Source organism: Corylus avellana, chromosome ca6 (genome assembly GCF_901000735.1).
Source record: "Corylus avellana chromosome ca6, CavTom2PMs-1.0".
Lineage (NCBI taxonomy): Eukaryota > Viridiplantae > Streptophyta > Magnoliopsida > Fagales > Betulaceae > Corylus > Corylus avellana.
This window is the reverse complement of record NC_081546.1, coordinates 13821228-13848829: the sequence shown is the minus strand read 5'-3', so window position 1 is coordinate 13848829 and position 27602 is coordinate 13821228. Positions and strand designations below refer to the sequence as shown.

The window sequence follows — 27602 nt, the reverse complement described above, 5'->3', positions numbered from 1 at the left end:
ATTTCAACATCTCTGTTAGCATCCTCATCATCTTCTCCCCGGTGACGACGGTGATGTGGGATTTGAATTCCACGAGACTCCAAAGCATCTCCCACCGTCTGTTTCAAAAAGCTTTTAAATCCAAAGCCGGAGGAGCCTGAGCTGTCTTCTTCACGCTTTGTACTCTCCCCAATCTGCTCCTTGCTCTCATCAATGAGGCCGCCGCTGTGACACGAATCGGATACAATGGTGATCCGGCAACCTTCTGGGACACGGTCGACAAACTCCCTGAAATCATCATCTGTTTACAACAACATTATGTCCCCACTCACTGTTAGCATGATGACATCCCTTTTTTTCTTTTACGATCAGGAAACATGAGATTCACCCATTCAAATAGCTATGATCTATTTATAATAAATCCTCTGAAATTCCAAAATGCAATGCATGAATTTGGGTAAAACAACTTTTTTGGGAAAATTTCACCCAAGAAACAAAGGGAATGTTCAGGAGATCCATCTATCCATTTTCATGTTGGGCTTTGGAAAAATAAAAAATAAAAAAAATCAGATATTCGATAAAAATGAAAAAGTAAGGATCAGATCCAGATATTCGAGAAAATCAAGAAAGATTCTTTCCACGGAGAAGCTATGGATCGCTCAAGAATATACCCAATAAAGAAATGCTTTTTTTGCTTTTTTCTAGAATTCCACAAACAGGCACGCGAAGATCTGAAATCACAGTCATGACAATGATAAAAAAAAAAAAAAAAACCCATCAAGAATAACAACAAACAGGAAATGAAAAATAGAAAAAGAAGAAAAAAGAAAATCCCATTGGAGTAAAGGAATAAAAAAGGGGAAGAAAGAACAACCAGTGATGAGATTCATATCAGCGGGAACAATGCACTCATCATATCCAGTGTCATCATCTTCACCGGTCTCGGCGGGGAGACGAGTGCCGTGGCCGCTGTAGTGCACAAAGAGAAAGTCCCCCGGCTCAGCGGATCGCAGCAGATCCACAAGAGCCCTGCGGATGTTCTTGCCCGTGGGCTGGGTGTAAGAATCATCGGTGTCGATCAGCACCGTGATGTCGTCTTCGGAGAATCCGTAACGGTCTACGAGGCACTGGTAAGCCTTCTTGACATCGTTAATGCAACCCTTGAGCTCCGCCTTCGTTCCTGGGTAGTTGCATCCTATCAGCACCGCCTTCTTTGCCATGATTTGATCGAAAACACAAATGACTTTTTCTTCTTCCTTTTGTTTTTGATGGCCTTTAACGACAAAGCACAAACTGATCACACGGTGGCAGGCGAATACTCTCTCTTATTTATCCCTTCGCTGAGGTGCACCGATCAGTTTTTTAGTTATTTATTTATTATTTTTTTAAAAAAAATAAGAGTTTTTGATATTGGGTCTCAAGCAATGATTATTGATTCACGTTACCACGTTAACAAAATAAAATAAAAGGAAGAAAAATGATAAAAATACTTTGGAATTTAAGGCCTCGGGATCCAACTGCTATTCAAACCATTTTATGAAATTATGATGGATTGGGTTTGAGATATCGCTTTACTTTTTCGGTGAGTGGTGGTGGGGTGCAAAGTAATTTGTCATTGCCTCCCCTCCCTACGTGTCGGCAAAAGGAGTTTTTTTGTTTTTATTGGAGAAAAAAGCGTACTTTATTTTTTGTGTTTTTTTTTTTTTTTTTTTTTAATAAAATAAAATCGCCTACAAAAAGAACCTAATATTAAACATCTACCCAACCAAGTAATTTAAACGATAGTAATAATACTTTCTTTTTTTCTTTTTCTTTTTCTTTTTTTAACAAAGATTGATGTGCAGTGTCACGTTAGCTTAGTATAATATGATTAAGAATTAAGATAGGGTGTAGTATGTATAATTTCAAATGAGTAATGCTATACTAATATTCCACTACTATCCTACTATCTTCACTTGGCATTCGATTCATCATTTGAATTCTTTTTTCTTTTGATAAGGATTGATTTAACGGTGAATTATGAAAAAAAAAAAAAAAAAATCAAATGAAAAATAAAGACAATAATGGAAATAAAATAAACAAGATGACTTTCTTTTTTGTTTTCTTTTTCCCTTTTTTTTAAAAAAATTAATAAAATATGGCCTACAAAATACATTTTTAAAATGACCTTACTATATCGTGGGTAAACATCTACCCAATCAAGTAATTTGATGGAAGCAATAATACATACTACATTCTCTTTGTTAATGCTAGAGCATCTATTAATTTTTGAAATTTTTTTTAACAAGGATTTGCTTAGTAGAATGATTACGATAGAGTGTAGTATATATATAGAATTTCGAATGACTAATGCTACACTAATATTCGGCTACTATCCCACTGTGTTCACTTGGCCTTCAATTCACCATTAGGAAAAAAAAAAAAGAAAAAAAGAAAAAGAAAAAAAAAGACAATAAAGACAATAATGGTGTTAGAACAGTTTTCAACACGGTGGATGCGCTTTCTTCGAGATCTTCGATACGTCGTCGTGCACTCCAAATCACTACAAAAAAGGCAATATTGTCAAGGGGGTCCCCGAGGAACCGGGGACACTCCGATGCCAAAGTCAGAAAATTCTTAAGAGAAATATTGTGCTTCGGCGCACAATAATTCAATACGCTCAATAATATGTGTGATTATATTTCAGGATTCAAGATGCTTTAGTACCTTGTGTAGGGGCCTATTTATAGGCTTGGGCTGTAGAAGTAGACTTGGACTGGATCTTCTTCTTTGAATTAGTTTGAGAGTCCAGAGTTGAGATAGAACTCAACAGCTATCATGTAAAGATAAACCTTCAACAAATGTAGAGATAATCTTGAGTAGTCATCTTGTAGAGATAAGTAGGACGTCTTTATTCCAATATTATCCTAATTGGAATATAAGACTATTAATTAATTAAATAGTCTTTGCTATTTAATTAATATCTTCATGGGCCTATCTTTGGCTATTGGGCCCAGAATTTGGTGGGCTTGTAGTGTGAATTTATTCCCAACAAATATTTAAAACAAAATGAATTTTACGTGGTTTGCTAATATAACCTACGTTCATATGATAAAGCCGTAAGGGTTACATTTTTCTTTTATTTACTTGAAATGGCCTATATATATATAGTTGAATAAGACAATGAATACAATAATTACACAATTAATATATAACATATGAGAATTATGAGAGTAATATATGAGAGTTACATAATCGATATATAACATATAAAAATTATGAGAATAATGTATGAAAGTTACATAATCAAAATGTAACGTATGAGAATTATGAGAGTAAATAATATATTAACAAATTAGAGGTGCCTGTCATAGTGGGATAATGGTGGAGTATATAATAGTACTCAATTTGAATTATATTTTCTGATGCTACATACAACTTTTTTTTTTTTTTTTTTTTTCACAATTATTTCACAATGCTCGAGTACCAATCAATTGTTTTATATATATATATAATTTTTAACAAATACTAATCTAAAAGTCGGTTAGACTATCACTTCAACATTATAAAATAGTTGAAGTTTCTAGCATTACTCTAGGTGGTTTTTAAGTGTAAATGTTAGGGGTGGAAATGCGGTTATGGTTAGTAGTTATTGGCTAAAACCGTTGACTGTAACCGCCTAGGAGGTTAGTAAATTCACTAACCTTTTCCGTGAAAAAAAAAAAAAAAAAAAAAAAACAATGTCATTTTTATGGTAATATGATAGTATCATACGATATCATTTCTATATTTTTATCCATATTTAAAATTTTAAACACAAAAACACATCGTTTCATGTATTTTTATATATTTGTATATATACTATATAATATATTTTTATATTATATAATATATATAGGCAGTTAGCAATTTTTTCCAATCGTCTTCAAAAGCGGTTAGCAGTTAGTGCGGTTAACAATTTAATCGCCCACCTTTTCACCCTAGTAAATGTAACATCAAACTCCTCACCAGACTTTGGAACTTCGTGGTCAATTGGCTATCAGCCGATCAAGCTTGTTCAAGCACAGCTCATTAGTGTTTAGTTTAACTTGGGGTTACTGGGTGGATAAAGACAAGGTTCAGAATATCCAAATGAAATAGCAACATGACACGAACATCACAAATATGCCATAATTGTATTTAATCTTTATTCCTCTCCAGAATAGAAGAAGCTTAGAAAGTGACTTATTCATAAAAATCATCACAAATAAATAAAGTTTAATGAAGATCTCACCATTTTCTAAGGTGTAGTAAACATATGGGTTTCAATATTATTGGTAGTTAACAATTTTGGCAGGCTCTATTAGCTAATCTGAAAAAGAAAAATATATCAATTTATAATAGGAGGTCTCACATGATTAAGCTGATTCGTCCTACCACTACAGAAAGGTCTTTTCTTAACATTAAATTAATGCTAGAAAGTATGATTAAATGCCATGAAGTATAATTTGTTGATGGCTACCTGACACTGTTTTAGTTGCATAAAGGAGTACCGTTATGTAAATACGGAGTATACCCTTACCAACCCAAGCGGGATGTTGGCTCATCACCGTTTCGTGGTTTCACGCATGCATGTGGAGTTTCCTTTGATACATTGGTGTGCCTTCTTTCTTTTGAAGATGGAGAGAGAGACAGTGAGACCGTTGAGTGGTCCGCCAGGAGTTATTCTAGGGATAGCATCCCTGGGTTAGCAGGGACTCCCCAATGTTTAAGTTAGTATGCTTTGAACAAAGTGTGGAGCCGAAAACATCATACATGATTGATGGCTAATAGGTCCATATGGTTACCGTATTGAGGGCAACTATGTGAGGTGCACAATTCAATGGAGCAACAAAAAAGAGATTGTAGCTCTTTCAACAATAGGAAGCAGGGGCACACATATAAAAATAATAAATCGGAGAAAAACAAGAGGCTAAATATATATACAGAAAAGAGGGAGAAGCATTCAACATATCTTTTAGATTGATCAAACATGAGTGTAGATCTGCTGTTGCTGGAGCAAGAATCCGATGAAAGGGTAGAGACCATGAAGTCTTTGTTTGAATCACGAGCTCATGGGGCTATTGCGTATTAGATCATTATTTTATTGGTGAGGAACAACCCTTCAGGTTCGTTGGTGAGGAACGACCCTTCAGGTCCGTCGGTGAGGGACAACCCTTCAGGTCTGTCGGTGAGGAATAGACCTTGAGGTCCGTCAATGAGGTATGACCCTTCAGGTCCATCGGTGAGGGAAGACCCTCAGGTCCGTCGGGTTCATCATGATGATTTTTTGCGTTTGACGAATTCTTTTACTTGTGTTGATTCCTGAAGCTCCGTTGCAACATGAGCTCGATTGGTTCCGACGTCCCTTGTTGTCTGTTGGTTGGCAGGTGTCCGTTGGACTTAGTAGTTGTTCGACGACCTTAGCGGTCTGCTAGACTTACTAGTTGTCCGACGATCTTCCCTGATAAGAACTAAGCTAGTGGTTGCGGCTGAAGACGCTAGATAGACAGATAGTGGCTCGCCTGGTTTTGCTCTACAAAGGAGCGAGGTATGCAACGAAACAATTTTCTACTCTGCAGGTCCGTACATCCCTCCCGGATTGTCGGCAGTCCTTCCTTCTTTCAAGAGACTTCTCTGTTCGGGCTTGTTCTGCAAATGCCTTTATGGTTTCTTTGACGTTGATAAATTTTTCGGCTTTCGCCATGAGCCATTCTAGATTTCTTGGTGGATCGCTTACCATGTCGGCCATAAATGGACTATGAGACCATATTCCTCCCACTAGGGCGGGGAGGACCATTCTTTCATCTTGGTCGTCGATCATGAGTTTCTCTCAGTTGAATCGAGCCATGTAGCTTTGCAATGACTCATTGTACTCCTGCTTTACTGTTAGCAAATATGTCATCGGCCTGCGGCTCCAGCGATTCCAATGAAATGGGAAAGAAAGTTCTTACCAAGTTCAGCGAAATTTCCTATGGATCGCAATTGCAGATTGCTAAACTAGCGATTGGCTGCTCCCTTGAGGATAAGGGGGAATGCTCGGCAAAGGATCGTGTCAGACGAGGCTTGCAACGCCATGTGAGCTCTGTATGTTTCAAGATGGTTCGCTAGGTCTCCGCTTCCTTCGTAGCGATCCATGTGTGGCAATTTGAACTTGTCAGGCAAATTAGCGTCCGCTACCTTCTTGGTGAATGGCAGGTCCGTCTCCAAGAAATCGCTATCGCCCACAGTGTGGGAGCCATTTAGTTGATAGACCAGGTTGTCCAGCGTGTCTTGGAACTGTGCCTGGAAAGCGTCCATAGGAGTATCAGTGGAGTCGTCCTTTATTGTTGCGGGTGGCCTCTTAGGTCCATTGGCTGTTTCAGGCTGTGGTTCGACAACTGATGAGTCATTCTCTTGGTGCCAGTGCTTGTAACTCCTTTGTAGCAGTAACTCTAGGGTTTCCAATATATGCCTCATTTTGGAACTCCAACGTTTCTAGGCGCCTGCTGGTTGGCAAGTGCGGCCCAAAGACGGGAGGTGCCATGTAACGACTCAGGGAAAAGTGCTAGCCACATCTGCGCTATTACCCCAAAAAGACTAGTCAATTTGGAGCTTCCGTAAAATTTATTATAAAGCCCAATTTCACATAGTAACTAGGCAATGTGAGATTTAGCACCCATGATTATCTTTATAAACCACCCACTCTATGTGGGCTTCTTCTCATCTTCCCAATATGGGACCGAGGTGTTACAAACTCCCCCTCTTAAATTACTGACGTCCTCGTCAGGGCCACGTCATGCAGTGCTACAGTACCACATGACCTGACGTTACTAGGTGGCTCCGATACTATTTGTAATGATACAGGGAAAAGTGCTAGCCACATCTGCGCTATTACTCCAAAAGGACTAGTCAATTTGGAGCTTCACTACAATTCATTATAAAGCCTAGTTTCACATAGTGACTAGGCAATGTAGGACTTAGCATACATGACTCTCTTTATAAACCACCCATTCTATGTGGACTTCTTCTCATCTTCCCAATATGGGATCGGGGTGTTACACGCCGTTGGAGTTTCTTCAGTTTTGAGATTGCCGATATCATGTTGATTGATGTTTTTCGGCTTGGAAGGGAGAACCTCTTTAATGTTGGGATCTTCGGTTTGGCCTTGAGATCTCGTGGCTACCATTCGTGACTTTTGTCCTGTTTGAACTTTGAATCGTCTAGATGATCCTCGTTTCCCACAGACGGTGCCAACTGTTAAGACAATTATCAACTCTGATAGCAACTGGATTCAAAGCCTGCTAAGAGCAAAAATGGATCAGTAGTGGAAGGCCATGAAGTGGAGGGTGTGGTGGCCATTCCACCTCTGATGCCTAAGTTAGAATGTGAGTAAAAATGAGAGTAGATAATAATAGAGGGATAATGAATTGAGAGTAGTTGAGTATAGAATTCACCGTGTTTGTATTATTTGTTGACTCCTACTTTTATAGAAGTTGTGAGTGAGTGAGTCCTTGTAGGACTCTTACTCGACTCCATTGATTTGTGGGAGTGGTTTTAACTGAAGATTATCCTTCAAGATAATCTTGGAGATTGCAGGGAGAGTATATCATGTATCTGGATTCCTTTTGGGAGAGATCTAATTTGTTATACTCTAATTTGAGTTGTTGAGTGATAGATAGGCTCCCTTGATCATTGGGCTAGCATAATATGGTGCAAAGCTACACGATTTGGAGCAGACTAGGCGATGACTAGGCGATCGTGCCAAGATTGTAAGGGCTTGGGCTTAATGACTTAGTGACTTACTGAGCTGTGGGCCTTTTATTTGGAGTAGGCACCTTATTTGGGCCTTGGAAAATATTTTGTATCAACAATATATATGCACCATCAATTGAAAGCCACGTTCGCCCACCAACTGACTATTGGATTTTACTGCTTTTATTCAACGAAACCATTGGCTTTGGGGGTGCATTAACTCCATTTTAGAAGACAAATAAGTCTAATTAATTTGTGCACATGTAGAAGGCAGAAGTGCAACCAATGACAGGCTGACAGCCTAGCTAGAAGGAATTTCTATTTCTATTTTTGTAATAAAATAATTCAATAAAATTCAGATCAAAATTAAAATAAAATGCAAACAATATTGAAGTTACAAGTTATTTGAACTATTTTTTATTACCTTGTATTTATTATTTAAGCCCAACGTAGCAATCCTCTTTTTATCCCTTTTCTAAAATGGAGTTATGACACTACATGATCCCTAGAACCATATATACTTTGATCTCTTTCAATGTCATTCCCTTCCCACAATAATTAAATATTTTCAAAAATTTATCCTTGTGACAAATAAGGATTTGGATTTTTAATTTTGCCAATTAAGTCATTCCGTCGTATTTTCCATCCAACTTTTAACTGAAGACTTATCATCTGTCATTTGTACTTAGATCTATATATGTATGCTACATACACAATTATGCCCGAATTATTAGAAAAAGGAAAAAATATAAAAAAGTTTCCCAAACTACTAGCCGTTTTTTATTTAGCCCTCTAATGTTTCAAAAATGATAAAGTAGCCTCCCAAACTACCAAACTATTGCATTTTAGCCACTCCGTTAGTCAAAACCATAAGTTTGGACGAAAACTGCAAAACGACGTCGTTTTGTTATGGGTAAGTTACTACAATGCCCTTTTATGAAGAAATTTTTTTTTGGAAAAAATATAAAAAAACCTCTCAAATTACCAGCCGTTTTCATTTTAACCCCCTAATGTTCAGAAAGTGATAAAGTAGCCCCCAACAAAACGACATCGTTTTTCAGTTTCCGTCTAAACTGACGGTTTTGACTAACGGAGTGACCAAAATGCAATAGTTTGGTAGTTTGGGAGGCTACTTTATCACTTTTGAAACATTAGGAGACTAAATCAAAAACGGCTAGTAGTTTGAGGAATTTTTTATATTTTTCCCTTAAAAAAATGGGAAAAAAAGGCCGGTGAAGATGGAGCGGAGATGGGTAGATCCACCCTACCCCTCTACCTTCTACACCCTCCACCCCTGCAAAGAAAGGTGGTGGAGACGGAGCTCCACCATGGCAGCTCCGGGACAGTAGGGGTGACGACATGCGAGTGGAGCCACCCCCGGCATGGATCTTCACCCCTACAAAGGTGTTGGGGTAGAGATCTAGACTTCTAGTCTCTACTATCCTCTGTACGAGAGTGAAGGGTGCAGAGGGTCCACTCTCATTGCCCATCTCCACCTTTTTCAGTTATAATTGTTGTGTAAATATTTCGAACAATTCATCTTCCGTTAGTTTAGTACTTTTTTAAAATATTATGTGTTCTTTTTGTTTTGTTTTGTTTTATGTAGATTAATAAGTTATTTATATAATTAATATCAAAAAATTAAAACAGTAATTGGCACTTCTTTTTATTATTATTATTTTTTTTATCATTAGTTGCTAATTAATATGTTGGGAAAAGTATAACAAAAATTCCAAACTACCAGCTGTTTACAATATATCCCTTCAAAGTAGCCCACAAACTATCAAAATGTATAAAAAATGCCACATATTTTTTTTTTTATATTCCTATAATACTCCTATTCTTTTAACAAATAAAATGATTATAAAAAAAAATCCAAAAAATTAGTGAAAAATACAAAAAAGCCAATGGGTGAATAAATACCAAAAAAAAAAATAAAAATGAAATAAATAAATAATTAGTCATTGTAGTTGGCTTACATTATAAATTGCTTCATGTCGTATTAAAGTAAAATCAATGGGCGAATAAAAATAATTTTTTAACAGAATTTGACTCCAGAGACTAAATTGTTGTTTTTTTGAAATATCTCAAGAACCGTACATTTGATTTTACTTTAATATGACATGAATAGTCACTTTAGTTGGCCTAAATTATTTATTTATTCCAAAAAACTTTTTTTTTTTAAAAAAAAAAATTGTTTGGTTTTTTTTTTTTTTTTTATTATTTTATTTGTTAAAAGAATAGGGGTATTATAAGAATATAAAAAATAAGTGACATTTTTTTATACATTTTGATAGTTTGAGGAGTTACTTTAGTACATTTTGAACATTGGGATGCTATATTGTAAACAAAGGGTAATTTAGGAGACTTTTTTATATTTTTTCCAAATATTTTTTATATAATTAGCGATGACATTGTCGTCTCTGATGAACAAATAATCAGTGACAACACTAGTCGTCGTTGATAACATGATATTAGCAAATAGCAATGACAAATTATCTCATGAGAGGTAATTTTTAACGCTATCTATAGCAACTACTAATATTAATTATTAATTAGTGACGACTTTTGAAAGTAATTAATAATCAGTCTTTAGCGACCTCGCTAATAGTCATTAGCGCGACAGGTGATTTTGAGTCCAAGACAGCAAATACTGCCACTTGTGCTCAGCGTACGTGTTAATGAGATAAAGTTCAAGGCAGGAGGTGCTGCCACATATGCTCAAGATGATCAACAATGTACTCAATACACTGGTACAGCAAGATTCCAGCAATCAGGCAATCAATATGTGATTGCACAGCTGCTTCGATCCATTGCCAAGAAAGGAAGGGAAAGACCACCAGTTTATAAGAAACAAAACCTTGATTGAAATACATCATGCATGGAGTCATGCATGCAATCCACGTACTCCTAATTACATTTTGGGACGCACAAGGCCAAGCGTCCAATTTTATTGAATGCCAAAATAACACAATTAAGGACCTCTATACCACTCTTCAACTAACTATTGACGAGATTGCAATTCACTCGAACTTCACCTTCATTCCCAGTAAGAACTCCGACGTTCCCAAGCTTTACCATAGCCTCCAAAAAGCGCCTCTCAAAGAAACGGGGGTGAGACGCCATTTTATCTACCAAGAGAGTCGTTCTTGGATCTGAAGAGAGTTCTTGATCTGTCGTTAACAATCCTTTCCTTGTTTGAAGATTTTTGTAGTAAACAGTGTCAAACGTCTTCGGAGTTGTTACATCGAGATTTACAAGGTCCGTTCCCTGGCTACATCTTTCCTTCAAAAGATTCATGTAAGTGGCATCGAGTGAGGGATCGGGCTTTCCGGTTCCATTGAAATCGCTGACCCTGTTTAGAAATGTACTGCAGGAAGCTCTTCCGATGGTGTGTGCCCCAGAGAGAGTGACTAAATCATGCATATCTAGACCTTTAGATTTGAAAAAATTGATCAAGGTGGTGACATTTTCATGCCTGTGAGGGACCTTTTTGGCTTCTGTGTCTATAGAAACTGTCCCATCTTTGCGCCCGAATGGGACTGGCCAAAAGGGGCCTTCGATAAAAAGGCTAGCCTCTCTCGCAGCGCCGACGAGAATGTCGGCGCAAGAGACGGTTCTGGGGCAACTCTCCTCAAGAGCTGCCTTGATTTCGTCAATCACTTGGAAACCTCTCAGAGTACTGCTGACAGATGCTGTCCTCTCGCTTGCTGTAGAGTTTAGCAAAATGGATCCGTCGCATCCCTGCAATAATGCACGACCTTTTCTTCTAAGAAATTTAAGAAGATAGACGAACATATGTTTTGATTGATTAGAGGAAATTAATATCATCTGCAAACTTGCTCCACTCTAGTTGAACTATGGAATCCTTCTCTTTTTTTTTTTTTTTTTTTTGTGTGTGTGTGTGGGGTATTTTTCATGTATAGCTCAAAAGTCAAAATTTTACACGTATAGGTTTCATTGAATGAAGATTTTCTACGTAACCCATTAAAATTACATTTGTATTACATAATTGATAATTCTAATATAGTAGTCCTAATAAACTTTTTATTTATTTTAACAATGAAATTGACATGTTAGTATTGTACGTGAGATAAAAATATAGTATATTAGTATCTAGTTTATTATGATTGGACATGATTTCTTTCAGTTCAAAAAAAATAAATAAAAAAAAAAAAAGCAAGGAAATGATTTAGTTTCACCAATGAGTTTGATTTAATTTATAGAAACTGTCTATATATATATATAAACTGTATCTAATTACCCTAACAGCACAGTCGTGGAATTGCAAACGAATGAGGCTTGCAGCCAAGGTGAAATCCTTCTCAATCCAGGCGTCCACTTAATTTTTGGCCGATGATGTCCACAACATCCGGACATGTCTCATCGTAGTATGCCTCAGAGTAATTAGCAGTCGCAGTAACAGGTTCAATAACCGATAACTCCAAATTAACAAGGAGGACGAAGAGAGCCAAATACCCAAATTTCATGTTTCTTTGAGTGCTTTCTATCACTGCTAGCAAGAGTAGTAGGAGAGATTTACTGATTAATGCAGAGAATAAATGTTCATTTATATGATCGGTTGAGCATAGAAAATAGCAGGAACTAAATCCAATGACCCACGAGTCATGGGCGGATTAAACCATCAATCTTGTTTCCTGTTCTTGTAAAGCTCAACTAAAACAGAAATCGCCAAAGTTTAGAGCTTTGTTAATATCGTTTTAGTACATGCATGGAAGAGGGCATGCTGGCTTCTTGTTAAGAACGTTTGGATATGCTTTAGATGCTAATAAAACTCACCTCTCGATAGTCACAAAAATCTATGTACAAGTAAAGGACATAAATCTTCTCTATATTAGATCGAAGGAAATTTCATTAAACCCGGTCTAATAATTGATGTGTCTCTCTAACATATATGTGAGAGGCACATTTTTTTTTTAATGCTTAATTAAAAGAGTTTCTACTGTCAATTCCTCTGTTCTTCCTCTAGGTTCCATATGAAAAACACACAAAAAAAGTCCTTGAGTCTCTGTTTTAACATTCATCTCCCTTCTTGCTTCCATAAGTGTTCTCAAAATTTGTAAGGCTATTGAGTGTTAACATATGTAATGACTCTGCAGATAAAGCCACCATGTCACAAGTGAATGCAAGCCAATCTCACAAGCGTCCAAGTCCATCTACATCTCTATCAATAGATTTGAAGTTCATTTCTCAGAGATTATCAAGAGAAGTTATAGCTCACACATCTAATAAGGACTCTCATTCTAAGTCACAAGGATTAGATAATGATTGATGCTTTCTTCGATTTAAATTCAAATGTATATTGTTACTATACTTTATCCTCGGTAACTAAATTACTTTATAAATGAAAAACTAAGCATACGGGTTTGGTTTCTTGCCAAAACCCTTCGCATCACTTAAACTTTCATGGTATCAAAGCCTGTTTAGGCATACGCCAATTTCATCCTAGTTCTTGGTTCAATGGCAATTTCTAGCAACACTTCCGCCAACATCTCACTACCCAACTTCAACCAAAATCCCACAAAACTTGAAAACAACAACTATTTGAGGTGGCAGACACAAGTCCACCCAGCATTGCGCAATAGCGAATTAATGGGCATTGTTGATGGTACTGATCCATGCCCTCCGAAATTTATCACTAATAATGAGGGAAAGGAGATTCCTAAGCCAGAATTCAGTATCTGGACCCGTAAGGACCAATATGTCCTTACGTTGGCTCACTACAACTCTGTCTGACTCGGTATTATCTGCAGTCTATGGACTACACCTCTCAACAGGTTTGGGCTATTCTTTCAAGCAGGTTTGCATCACAATCTCGCTCCAGGATCACTAACCTGAAGAAGAACCTGTAGAACTTGAAACAAGGGTCAACGTCATGCTCAGAGTACTTGCAAATTGCCAAGTCCTCAGCAGACCAACTTGCTGCCGTTGGTCAGTCTATTAAATATGATGAATGGTCTCAATCCTTCAGTCACCAACTTATATCACCTCATACTCGATTGCTACGAGGGAGAAGCAACTCAACTTTGATGACTTTCATGATGAACTCTTAAACCATGAAATGCTACTAAATCAGCAACGTACAATTGCTCTTGATTCTTCCACTTTTGCGTTGTTCTCAGAGAGACCAGGCAGTGGAAATTGCAATTTTCAGAAGAACAGAGGATACCCACAGCCACGTTTTCCATCACAGCAAAGGTTCTCTCCACAGCAAAAGTTTCCTCCTAGAAACTTTCCTCAGAACATGTTCAGTTCTCCTAGAAACTTTACTCAGAACCAGTTTAGCCCAAAACTGCATGCATCAAATACACAAGGTAACTCAGATTCCTTTTCTACCTCTAATCATGTTCCCTGTCAGGTTTGTGGCAAACTCAATCACCAAGCACTAGATTGCTACCACCGTATGGATTACTCCTTTTAAGGACGTCATCCTCGCTAGTTGCCAAGGTGTTCCAACAAAAATACTACTCAAAGGGCACGTTCCTTAGTTCTCAGCTGGGACGGAATCCATTTTACGCATGGCACATTATTTGGAATGCTAGAGCACTCCTTAATGAGGGCCTAATATGGAGAATAGGTAATGGACAATCAGTGAGCATTTGGGGTGACCGGTGGATCCCAACCCCTCTTTCCTTTGCTATCCAATCTCCAAACCAATTCTGAGCACCTGAGGCCAAGGTCTGCTCCCTTATTGACAGGAATACCAATTAGTGGAATTTTTAGCTCATACACAACATTTTTAGTAGAGAGGAGGCCACTATCATATGCAACATTCCTGTTTGCCCACAAAGGCAACTAGATAAGCTGGTTTGGGTGGGGACAAAACATGGGAAATTCTCTGTAAGAAGTGCCTACCACTTAGCAAGGGACAGAAAAGAACAAAGCCGGAAACTGTGGAAGGCAGTATGGAAGATTCAGGTGCCGGCAGTAGTAAAATTTTTCTTGTGGAAGGCGTGCAGCAACATTCTCCCAACCAAACTCAATCGATTTACGAAGGGCATTACTTCGGATGCTTTCTGCCCTATTTGTGGACTGGTTGAGGAAACAGTGGAGCACGTTCTCTAGACGTGTGAAGCCGCTAGGGATGTGTGGGATATGGGTAGTGCTAGTCTCCAAAAGTGTGCAACGATAGAGGTTGATTTTGTCACCTTATTTTTGAATTTGCTAGAAAAACTGGAGGAAGCCGAGATGCAGAAGATGGTGATCGTGGCCAGGCTACTATGGTTGAGAAGAAATAAGATAGTTTTTGGAGGGGAATTCTAGCCACTGGCTATTATCATGGAACTAGCAATGTCTCAAATCGAGCAGCATAACAAGGCCGAACAGGGGAGAAGGGGAGGAGTGTTGAAACAACCAGACACTGGGAGTTTAACCTGGAGGCCGCCTGAAGCATGAGTTATTAAACTTAACTAGGATGCTGCACTGGATGAGAGAACTCAAACTATGGGATTCGGAATTGTTGCAAGGGATCATGTAGGAAGGGTGATAGCAGCCATGAGTGGGTCTAGACCAAATATCACATACCCCTCTGTTGCGGAAGCAATGGGGGCGTGGAAGACAGTCGAATTGTGCCATACTCTGGGTTTTTCCAAGATCGTTCTCGAAGGTGATGCACTGGAGGTGATAAATGCTCTGAATAAAGATGGTCTGAGTTGGTGTACCTTTGGGATGGTGATGAAAGACACCAAGGCACTGTTATCTACTCTTACGGAATGGCATGTGTGTCATATTAAAAGAACAGGCAATGTGGTGGCTCATGAGCTTGCCAAGTTGGGGTTAGGTAGTAATGCAGACCACGTTTGGAGGGAGGCTTATCCTCATTGCATTCATGATGCTGTAATAGCTGAACTTTGTTTATTTTGATCTATAATATTGGAATATCAATTCAAAAAAGAAAAAAAATCCTACGGTTGAGAGAAAAGCAAAAAAAATTCAAAAAAAATTCAAAAAAAAGAAAAAAGAGAGAGAGTTGATTCAATTAATATCTATCTATGCAAATTAATGTCCCGAAAACTAGGTTCAATTAACCTGTCTAAATTTTCAAAAATTCTGCAAATCAACACTCCTAAATCAAACCAATATCTTGCTCTGGTCTTCTTCAACAATATCATATATGATTTAATTAATTATATGACTAACATATTATATATGTAAGTTCTTACTGTTGTGATTAACAATTTAACATAATATTAATTCTCAATTAAGAGAAAAAAAAATGAATTCAAAAAAAAAAAAAAAAAGAGAGTTGATTCAATTAATATCTATCTATGCAAATTAATGTCCTGGAAACTAGGTTCAACTAAACAGTCTAAATTTTTGAAAATCTTTGCAATTCAACACTTCCAAGTTAAATCAATATCTTACTCTCATCTTCTTGAGCAATATCATATATGATTTAGTTAATTATATGACTAACATATTATATGTGTAAGTTCCTACAGTTGTGCTTAACAATTTAACATAATATTAATTCTCACTTAAAAGAAAAGAAAAAAGAATTCAAAAAAATAAAATAAAAGAGAGCCAATTCAACTAATATCTATCTATGCAAATCAACATCCCGAAAACTAGGTTCAACTAAACCGTCTAAATTTTCGAAAATCTTTGCAAATCAACACTCCTAAATTAAATCAATATTTTGCTATAATCTTCTTCAAGAATATCATATATGATTTAATTAATTATATGACTAATATATTATATATGTAAGGTCCTACGGTTCTGATTAACAATTTAGCATAATATTAATTCTCACTTAAGAGAAAAGAAAAAAGAATTCAAAAAATAATAATAATAATAATAAAAGAGTTGATTCAATTGATATCTATCTTTGCAAATTAACGTCCCGAAAACTAGGTTCAACTAAAAAATCTAAATTTTTGAAAATCTCTGCAATGCAACACTTCTAAATCAAATCAATATCTTGCTCTGATCTTCTTCAGCAATATCATATATGATTTAATTAATTATATGGCTTAACATATTATATATGTAAATTCCTACTATAGTGATTAGCAATTTAACATAAGATTAATTCTTACTGAAGAGAAGAAAAAAGAATTTCAAAGAATAAAATAAAAGAGAGCCAATTCAATTAATATCTATCTATGCAAATCAACGTCTCGAAAACTAGGTTCAAATAAACCGTCTAAATTTTCGAAAATCTCTACAAATCAACACTCCTAAATCAAATCTATATCTTGCTTTTATCTTCTTCAACAATATCATATATGATTTAATTAATTATATGACTAACATATTATATTTGTAGGTTGTTGTGAATTGTGATTAACAATTGAACATAATATTAATTCTCACTCAAGAGAAAAGAAAAAAAATAATTCAAAAAAAAAAAGAAAAAAAAAAAGAGAAGAGATTGGATTCAACTAATATCTATCTATGCAAATCAACGGCCCGAAAACTAGGTTCAAGTAAACTGTCTAAATTTTTGAAAATCTCTATGCAAATCAACACTCATAAATCAAATCAATATCTTGCTCTGATCTTCTTCAACAATATCATATATGATTTAATTAATTATATGACTAACATATTATATATGTAGGTTTTCCTACCGTTGTGATTAACAATTGAACATAATATTAATTCTCACTTAAGAGAAAAGAAAAAAAGAATTAAAAAATAAAAAATAAAATAGAAGAGATTGGATTCAACTACCACTACAAAAAAAAAAAGAATTTTTTGCAGACATGTTTTTTCTGACGTGTTAGGTGGTCTGAAAATTTTTCTGACGTGGCGTTTTTTATGTGTCAGAAACGAAAAATTTCTGACGTGTCAAAATTGGCACGTCAGAAAAATTTTCTGACGTGTCACTTTCTGAAACGTCAGGAAATTTACTAACGTGTTGACACGTTAGTAAATTTCCTGACGTGTCAAAATTGACACGTCAGTAATTTAAAAATTATTAAAAAAATAATTTTTCTTTTTTTAAATTTTTTCTGGATTTTGTTTTTTCAATTAAAGAATTTATTAATTTAAATTATTTTTCAAGTAAAATAATTTTTTTTATTTTTAATTCTTTTCACCGCCATACGTCGTTTCTCCCCCCAGCTCTCTCCCTGATCTCTTCTTTTCTCCATTTTCTCCATTTTCTCACTCTCTCTCTGTAAAGAATTTTATATCCTCGTAATGGATTCTGTGAGATATTTGTTATGAAGTGAATGAAATATAATAGATGATGAATAATGGTTGGGAACAGAAGTGGAAGAAGAAAGGAAGTAGATTGATAATTGGGTAATTCGAGAAACCCAGGTCTCCAAAAGAGAATTACAAACAACTCAAATCTTTTCACCTCTTAAAAACTCCCAACAGATTATTTATACAATCCAAGCCCAAAACTAACTACCCAACTGCCCAGCGAGCTGGCCCAAAAATTGCGTAACAACCCAGCCTTTAAAGTGACGCACGTCTTCTGCACAACAGAAACGTGCGTCCCTTCCTACAAGCCACTGCACCACACTTCTACAAGCCATTCTTACAAGCCTTAGTTGTTTACAGCTGTACCACACAACTCCACATGCTTGGCTCACAAGTTGCCACGTAGCTCTTCTAGAAACTCCCTTTAAAGCCTCACCTAAGCTTATTAGCCTGTCGCCTCCCTTCTTCTTCTTCATGACCGTTGGTCATGAAGGATATTACAGATGATCCCCCTTTTTAAAACACCTTGCCCACAAGGTGTGGGTAGGTGTCACGAAGACAATAAAGAAACTCCCAACTACTGTCTTCCACCGGAGCGCCTCGCCACTGTACCAGAACCTCGGTGACTGCTTTCGGGCCAAGCTGCTTCATCCGCCGCTCCAAAATTGCTTCGGGTTCTGGTTTGATCTCGCCATTGCTGTCCACAGGAGGCAACGTCGGTAAAGGTAAGATCTGTTCTCCAAGTTTCTTCTTAAGACATGAGACATGGAAAACTGGATGGATTCTCGAATCCTGGGGCAAATCCAATTTATAAGCCACTGACCCAATTTTCTGTAGTATTTGATAAGGACCAAAAAATCGAGGGGAGAGTTTTAAATTCCTCCTTAAAGCCATAGATTTTTGGCGATAAGGTTGTAATCTAAGATACACCCAGTCACCCACTTGGAAAGTCCTCTCTGTCCGGAGCTTGTAAACATAAAACTTCATTCGCTGTTGTGACTTCTGTAGATTATCTTTCAATAACTGGAGAATTTGTGCTCTGCTCTTCAACTGTACATCCACTGCTGCATTGGCGGTAGTGCCTGAGACAAAGGACAAAAGGCGAGGAGGGGGATAGCCATAGAGTGCCTCAAAGGGTGAGATACCCGTGGAAGAGTGGTGATTTGTATTATACCACCACTCAGCCATAAGCAACCAAGAAACCCAAACTTTAGGTTTCATGCCCACATAGCACCGTAGATACCCTTCTAGACACTTGTTTAAAGCCTCTGTTTGTCCATCAGATTGAGGGTGGTAAGCTGAGCTAAAAGCCAAAGTAGTTCCCTGGAGCCGAAATAATTCCTTCCAAAATGAGCTGGTAAACACTGAGTCTCTGTCTGAAACTATGGTTTGAGGAAAACCATGCAACTTGAAAACTTGAGTGAAAAAAATGTTAGCCACAGTGATAGCTGTAAAAGGATGGGCGAGAGATAGGAAATGACCATACTTAGTGAAGCGGTCAACAACCACTAGAATCACACTATGACCATTTGATATAGGCAAGCCCTCAATGAAATCCATTGAGATGTCAGTCCAGCTTTGAAGAGGAATGGGTAAGGGTTGTAGTAATCCAGGAGTAGGAATATTCTCCACTTTAGAAGCTTGGCAAATAGGGCATTCCCGAATTAGCTTCCTAATATCCTTTCTCATCCCTGACCAAAAAAAATCAGCCTTAGCTCTCTGTACAGTCTTCAAATAGCCAGAGTGACCTGCTTGAGGATTAGAGTGTATGTACTGAAGTATTTTATCCTTAAAGGAGGAAGAGGGAACAATAAAAATTCTACCCTTCTTTAGGATCAATCCGTGCTGTAAAGTATACCCTTTAGGCACCTCTGTCCCAGCTTGTAGTTTCTGTAGCAATACCATGGCTTCTGGATCTATGGTGTAGCTCAGCTTGAGTTCTTCCAACTAAGTTGGAGTAGGAAAAGAGAGCATAGAACATGTAGCTTCATCAGGAAGGCCGGGATCCTCAAAAACCCTGGATAACGCATCAGCTACCTTATTCTCCTTACCTTTCTTATACTCAATAGTAAAGTCATACCCCAACAGTTTAGACATCCATCTTTGCTGAGTCACTGTACCCACCTTTTGCTCCAATAAGAATTTCAAAGACTGTTGATCAGTTCTTATCTTAAAAGATTGACCAAGAAGATAGGGTCTCCACTTTTGAACTGCAGACACTAAGGATAATAGTTCCTTCTCATAAGTAGAAAAAAACAAGGCTTTTCCTTTTAAGGCTTGACTCATGTAAGCAATTGGTTGGCCCTCCTGCATCAAAACAGCTCCAATCCCAACTCCACTAGCATCACACTCAATAGTAAAAGGTTTAGTGAAATCAGGCAACCTCAACACCGGTGGGTGTGTAACCGCATGCTTAAGAGCTTGGAAAGCTGTAGTAGCATCTTCACTCCACTTAAAAGCATTTTTTTTGAATAAGGCAGTTAAGGGGGCAGCAATAACTCCATAGCCCCTTATGAATTTCCGATAGTAGCCTGTGAGACCTAAAAAACCTCGAAGAGACTTGATAGTAGAGGGTGTTGGCCACTTAGACATAGCCTCAATCTTAGAAGGGTCAGTCCGAACCCCTTGCTCAGAAATGAAGTGTCCCAAATAATCAATCTCATTAACCCCAAAACGACATTTAGACTGTTTGGCATATAATTGATGTTTTCTGAACAATAACAACACCATTTTCAAATGATCCCCATGCTCCTCCACGGTTTTACTATACACCAAGATGTCATCAAAGAAAACCAACACAAACTTCCTTAGAAAAGGCTTAAAAATCTCATTCATAAGGCCTTGAAAAGTGGAAGGTGCATTAGTAAGCCCAAAAGGCATTACTAAGAACTCATAATGCCCCTCATGAGTTCTAAAGGCTGTTTTAGGAATATCTTCTTCTTGCACTCTAATTTGATGATAGCCTGATCTAAGGTCCAATTTAGAAAAAAATTTAGCCCCAAACAACTCATCCAATAGCTCATCTATGACTGGAATTGGAAATTTGTCCTTAATAGTCTCTTGATTTAGGGCTCGGTAATCCATACACATCCGCCAACTACCATCGGCCTTCCTAACCAGCAACACAAGTGAGGAAAAAGGGCTTTGACTGGATCGAATGACCCCTGATTCTAACAACTCCCGAACAATTTTTTCAATTTCAGTTTTCTGGTAATAAGGGTATCGATAGGGTCTAACACACACAGGTTTCGATCCCTCTTTCAGCACAATTCTATGGTCATGTGACCTAATGGGAGGTAGTCCTCGTGGTTCCTCAAAAACTTCTTTAAACTCATTAAGTAGGCCTTCAAATTGGGTAGAAACTGGTACATCAGGAGGCTGGTTTTCACATTCAATCAACTGTAAAACCATTCCCTTATCAGAAGTCCTCAAAAACTTAGGACCCTCCTTCATAGTCCAATTAGTGGGTTTTAAGCCTTGTAATAAAATTACATTTCCCCTCCAAGTGAAAGCCATAGTTAACTGTAAGAAATCCCAAATGATAGGACCCAACATTCTCAACCACTGGACTCCCAAAACAATATCACATCCCCCCAAAGTAAGGACATAAAATTCAGTAGAAAAAATGTTACCTTGAATCTTCATAGCCACTGCAGGACATTTTCCCTCACTAGTAATGACTTCACCATTTGCAACCTTCACAGGAATGACCTCCTTCACCACACGGTGTAGCCGTGCCTTTTAGCAATATATGGGTCCACAAAATTGTGAGTGCTGCCCGAATCCGCCAAAATGATGACCCTTTGATGATGAATAGACCCCACCAGCCGCATAGTATTAGGACTAGGAGACCCAGAAATGGCATGCAGTGAAATTGCTGGATGGTCTGAATTTTAAGCAAGCAGGGGTGCCTCTTCCCCACCTTCTCCTTCCTCAGAATCAAAATATAGTTCTTTAGAATTTTCTGTTTTGTTAACATCAAGACCCTGCATCAAGTACAACTTTGGGGTCTTGCAAACATGGGAAGGATTCCATTTTTCATCACACGTGTAACATAAACCTTTAGATCTTCTTTCCTTCATGTGGGCAGCAGAGACCCTTTGAATGGGTAAACCACTAGGGTTCTTTTTACTCATGGACATAGAATGCTCATCATTCCCAGGCAAAGAAGAATGTTCCCTAGAAAAACCTTCCTGCCCATATGCAGCTGGTTTGCTGTAGGGAGAGAAAGAAGTTCTATCCCCACCTAGGCCAAACTACTTAGAAACTTTCCTTGAAGAAGTCACATACTCCTCTTGAATTTTTGCTAACCCAAAGGCTTGACTCAAATTAGAAGGATTGAACATGCGTATAGGAAGCCGTATTTCATCTTTTAATCCACTCAAAAAACAACTAAGTTTATACTGTTCAGATAAGCCCCTCAATCTATTAGAAAGACCCTCAAATTGAGCTTTATAGGCTGCCACAGTGGTGGTTTGCCTTAAGCGGGTCAAGGCTTCCATGGGATCATCATAGGCTGTAGGACCAAACCTAATTAAGCATGCTTTCACAAATAATTCCCAAGTATTGACTAGCCCACTATACTCAGCATCCTGAATCCAAATTAGGGCTTCTCCCTCCATATGAAAAGATGCAATAGGGATTTTATCCATACCTTGAGTCTCATGAAATGCAAAATACTGGTTGGCCTTATATATCCAATTGGCTGGATCATCCCCATCAAATCGTGGGAAATCCATCTTCATGGCCCGAGTATGAAAATTCCTTGAATGTCCAGAACTTTCTCCTACATGTATCTCCTGAATTTGTCTTCTCTCATCAGAAACTAACCCTGAATTCTTCTCCTTTAACAGGACACTGATGGAGTGCATGCTGGCCGTGAGATCCTGCAACTGCTTCTTTAAGTCTGAAATTTCTGCAATTGGGGCAAGTTGAGACTGAATTGCATCAATCTTTCTCTGCATCTGAGTCAACCGTGTTCCATCCGCCATTGTTGTAGAATCTGCAAAGTTAGGACCGTCTGGAAATTGATACCACTTGTAAAGAATTTTATATCCTCGTAATGGATTCTGTGAGGTATTTGTTATGAAGTGAATGAAATATAATAGATGATGAATAATGGTTGGGAACAGAAGTGGAAGAAGAAAGGAAGTAGATTGATAATTGGGTAATTCGCCCAGGTCTCCAAAAGAGAATTACAAACAACTCAAATCTTTTTACATAAGCCTCTAAAAAACTCCCAAGAAATTATTTATACAATCCAAGCCCAAAACTAACTGCCCAACTACCCAGCCAGCTGGCCCAAAAATTGCGTAACAACCCAGCCTTTAAAGTGACGCACGTCTTCTGCACAACAGAAACGTGCGTCCCTTCCTACAAGCCACTGCACTACACTTCTACAAGCCATTCTTACAAGCCTTAGTTGTTTACAGCTGTACCACACAACTCCACATGCTTGGCTCACAAGTTGCCACGTAGCTCTTCTAGAAACTCCCTTTAAAGCCTCACCTAAGCTTATCTGCCTGTCGCCTCCCTTCTTCTTCTTCATGACCGTTGATATTACACTCTCTCTCTTCTTTCCTCCATTTTCTGACTCTTTCCTCCATTTTCAAAAACCCAAACCCAAAAAATCTTCAAAAAATCAAAAATCCAAATCAAAAAATCAACCTAAAAAATCAAAAACTCAAACGTCAAACCCAACAAATCTTCAAAAACCCAAAAAATCTTCTTATCTTCGCTTCTCTTTGTTTTTTTTTTTTTCCTTCTTCTCTTCTCCTTTCCTTTTTCTTCTTCTTCTTCTTCTTCTTCTGCTTTTCTTCTAGCTCTGCTGCCGTGCAGAGAGATTGAGAGAGAAGAGGGAGATTGAAAGAGGGAAAGAAGATATGGTGGAAAGAATAAATAATAAAAGAGGGAAAGAAGAAGGAAAATTAAAGTTGAATGTTCTGTTATTTTTTTATTATTATTATTATTTTTTTCTGATGCGCTAGTTTAGCACGTCGGAAATTTCATTTCATGTTTCTTTGTTTTATCTGCAAAATAAATAGTGTTTTTTGCTTAAAAAAAAAATAAAAAACATATATATATATATATATATATATATATATATATATATATATATATATATATTTTTTTTTTAATTTCTATATTACTGCATGGAGAATAATAAATTAAAGAAATCCGGATCGAAAGGCTAAGAGCAGCAATAGAGTTATTTAATAAAGATCTGGAAAGATTTTGAGTCTCATTTTCATTTAAAATCCTTCCTAATATAAAACAAAAATTAGATGAAATATATATAATATAAGTAAACCTGAGATAAAAATAAAAAAAAAATAAAAAATTTATTGACGTGTCAAAATGACACGTCAATATTTCTTGACGTGTCTAATTTTAGCACGTCAATAAATATTTAAATATTAAGTTATTTAAATAAAAATTTTAAAAATTAAATTGAATTTAAATTTCCTGACGTGTTGAATGTAACACGTAAGTAATATTGATGTGGCATATTCAACACGTCAAAAAAAAATTTGTTGGCATGCCACTTTTGGCACGTTAATAATTACTGAAGCATGTTTTCTTTGGAGAAGTAATTTCAACAACTTTACACCCATGCAATGTTCAAAGAAGTGCAAGAGGAGATTAGGGAGGTGTTGTATTGTAATGGTTCGCTTCAAAAAAGTGAATGTAAAATTAGTACTTATCTAGTGACTGAACGGGTAGAAATCAATGATGCCTACACGAAAAAAGTATGCTTTACAACAAAGTTTCATGTGAAGTGAACCGCAGTTGTTGCTATTTTGAATCAAGAGGAATTTTGTGTACACATGCCATACATATATTGACCACACTTGATGTTACAGTATTGCGAGAAAAAATACATTCTCAACTGATGGAGGAAGGACTTGAAGCGAAAACATCAATTTATCAAAAGTAGTTATGATCCCTTGATTGGCAACCCTACTGCAGAACGTTATTCCGACCTATGCCTTTAATATGTTTGAGTTAGCATCAATTGGAGCGACAACTATGGACAATTACACGATAGTGAAAAATCATGTTTCGAACTGTTATAAGAAATTAAGTGGACCAAGGAAGCAAATTCCACCTTCACAATCACTCCTAGATGCATCTACTACCGGTAATGTGTCTAGTGGCATGGCAGTGGAAAGTCAAAATGTACTTAGTCTTTATGTGGTTTGTACTAAAGGGAAGCGAGCATCAAAAAGGAAAGTGTCTGAAGTTGAAAAAGTGGTGGTGAGGAAGTCCAAAGGAATAAAGAATCAACCGGGTGACACAAAGCCTAAACCAAACAAGAAGAAAAAACAGATTGCTAATTTTGATCTATTACATTTGTTAAATTATTCATATTAGCAGTTTTTTCTAACATACTTTAATTCTTTATTAATTGAAGACTTGCCAAAGATCGCTACAAGATGAATTAGACACAAATGAAACTATTGGCCCTAAGTGATTATAGATTTTTAGAAGTGAAAAAAGTTTTTTAGAAGATTTTTTTAGCATTTGAGAAGTGAAAAAAGTTTTGTAAATATTTTTACTAAATGGGCCCTAAGAGATTATAGATTTTTCAAGAATAATAATGTTATAAATATGTATTTTGGAAAATGTTTGGAGTCAATTTTTATTATAATTTCCTTACAAATTAAGGGACTAGGATCCTCTATATTAACGTGATCGTCTTTAATTAACCAGTAAAATAATTAAGAGTGTTTGACTATAATAATTAAGCATGCTCATTTTTTAAATATAAAAAGAAACACATTTGACTATATATATACATCAAGTGGGTTGTAAATCCGAAATCTAAATTTCATTACAGAGAAGTTTCATTTAAAGCTTAAAGAAAATGACAAAATTGTTCAACTACTTGCTACCTATAAATAGACAAGAACTCCTGTAGTGAAAGAAACAATGGTCTTTCACTTAGGCTTGTTTGTTTCGTTTAAAACAAGTTAACATTTACATTTGGAAAAAATACACATATCTCTCTCAAATTATTACTGCATTCTTAGTGTCCCTTTCAAACTACTAATTGTATCAATGTTCTCCCTAAACTACCCATAAATGTCAATATTTCTTTCAAGGTTAGCAAAAATGACAAAAATGACTCTAAAAAATTTCAATAAGACAAAAATATCTTATAAATTAGAACAAAAATAAAAACAAAAAGTAAAAAAAAAAAAAAAAAAAAATTGTCTTCATTACAGCCTGTTTTGTCTTCTCTTGGTTTTACCAACTCCTTTAGAAGTTGGTTAGAAATTAAAAGTATGCTAGGATTTGTAGTTATAAAATGTCCGATTACAAGAAACGATTTTTAAAATATAATTAAGCGTTTGGTAAAATTGTAATTTAGTCTTTAAAATTGTAGTTTGGCCTTTTATATCGTGCGTTTTAAAAAACACACCTGCTTACCTACGATGTGAAAATACAATTTTTTTTTTTTAAAAAAAAAATACTCCCAAACGATACACCTTTTTGTGATTTTCTTTAAAATCACACTCCTAACCTCAAATTACAAGGCCAAATGGACTATAAAACACATAAGAGTACCTTAAGATGCCCTCTGCAACATCTCACCATTGCCACCAGCTGCATGTGGAGACAACTTTTCCACTAATTCCCTCTAAAGTATGGAAATGACTGTTAGAGTAAGTGATCCAGATGCCTTATCTCCTGTTACAACAACCAGTGTTCTAGATGTTAAGACTTCTACAGCAACCAAAAGTGTTTCAAACTCCTCACCCTTATCCATGAGTTGATCTCTCCTAGTTTGACTCTGTAATTGTTATCTATGTTTTGAACCTTGTAATTGTAGATAATTAAGTTTGAATTATAGGTTGTATTTATCTAGTAGTTACAGCAAAACTCTTGTAAGCCTATTTATACCACCTAATACAATGATTCTATATTCCAGCCAATTCTTCTCTCATTTTTACATGGTATCAGAGCTTCTTAAAGGTTAACACCTATCGATCCTATGGCTGAATCAAATAACCCTTCACAAACTCTTCTTTCTCCATTCCCAACATTTCTCACCTAACTGGAGCCAAATTAGAAGGCCCCAATTATATTGTTTGGGTATATCGTTTTCTTCCCATTCTTCGTACTAATGGACTCATGAGCATTGTTGATGGCTCAGAGCCTGCACCACCTAAATACCTCCCCAAATCTGAATCTATGAGTACAGAGACGCTCAACCCAGAATTTGTTTTGTGGGAGAAGAAGGATCAATTTATCCTTAGTTGGCTTATTGCCTCTCTCTCAGAGAAGATTGTTGCTACGATTTATGGCTTAAACACTTCTCATGAGGTGTGGACAGCCCTAGCACACCGTTATGCATCTCCTTCCAAGTCACGCATCAACAATCTGAAGCGTCAGCTCCAGAACCTCAGACAAGGGACTCAAAATTGCTCTGACTTTGTTCACGGAGCAAAATCCATTGCGGATCAACTGGCTCTTGTTAAACAGCCGGTAGAAGATGAAGATCTCATCTCTTATATTGTTGGAGGTCTCTCTCCACAATACAATCCTCTCATTGCTTCATTGTGGGCTGGAAAGGATCGCACCTTGCGACTTGATGATTTTCAGTCTGAGTTGCTGAATTATGAGCAACTTTTGGAGCATCAAATGGCTTCAGTTGATACTGGGTCTTTTGCACTTTATTCTCAGAAGCCTAATGGCCCCAAGGGCAA

The 27602-nt window shown here is 36.8% G+C and overlaps 2 protein-coding genes across 2 annotated transcripts; both read right to left on the bottom strand.

Annotated features, from left to right (window-relative positions):
• Window positions 1-2: 2 nt before the first annotated feature.
• On the bottom strand, window positions 3-1420 carry LOC132185208 (metacaspase-4-like; the record flags this gene model as incomplete). The annotated part of the gene is made up of 2 exons (XM_059599013.1): window positions 854-1420; window positions 3-280 (listed from the first exon to the last, which is right to left on the bottom strand). Coding segments are annotated over exons 1-2 (624 nt in total), but the record flags the coding sequence as incomplete, so codon positions are not given.
• A 9290-nt stretch (window positions 1421-10710) lies between these two features.
• Window positions 10711-12200, bottom strand: LOC132183732 (peroxidase 7-like). The gene is given in 3 exon segments (XM_059597131.1): window positions 10711-11454; window positions 11975-12055; window positions 12057-12200. Coding segments are annotated over 3 exon segments (969 nt in total).
• Window positions 12201-27602: the final 15402 nt, after the last annotated feature.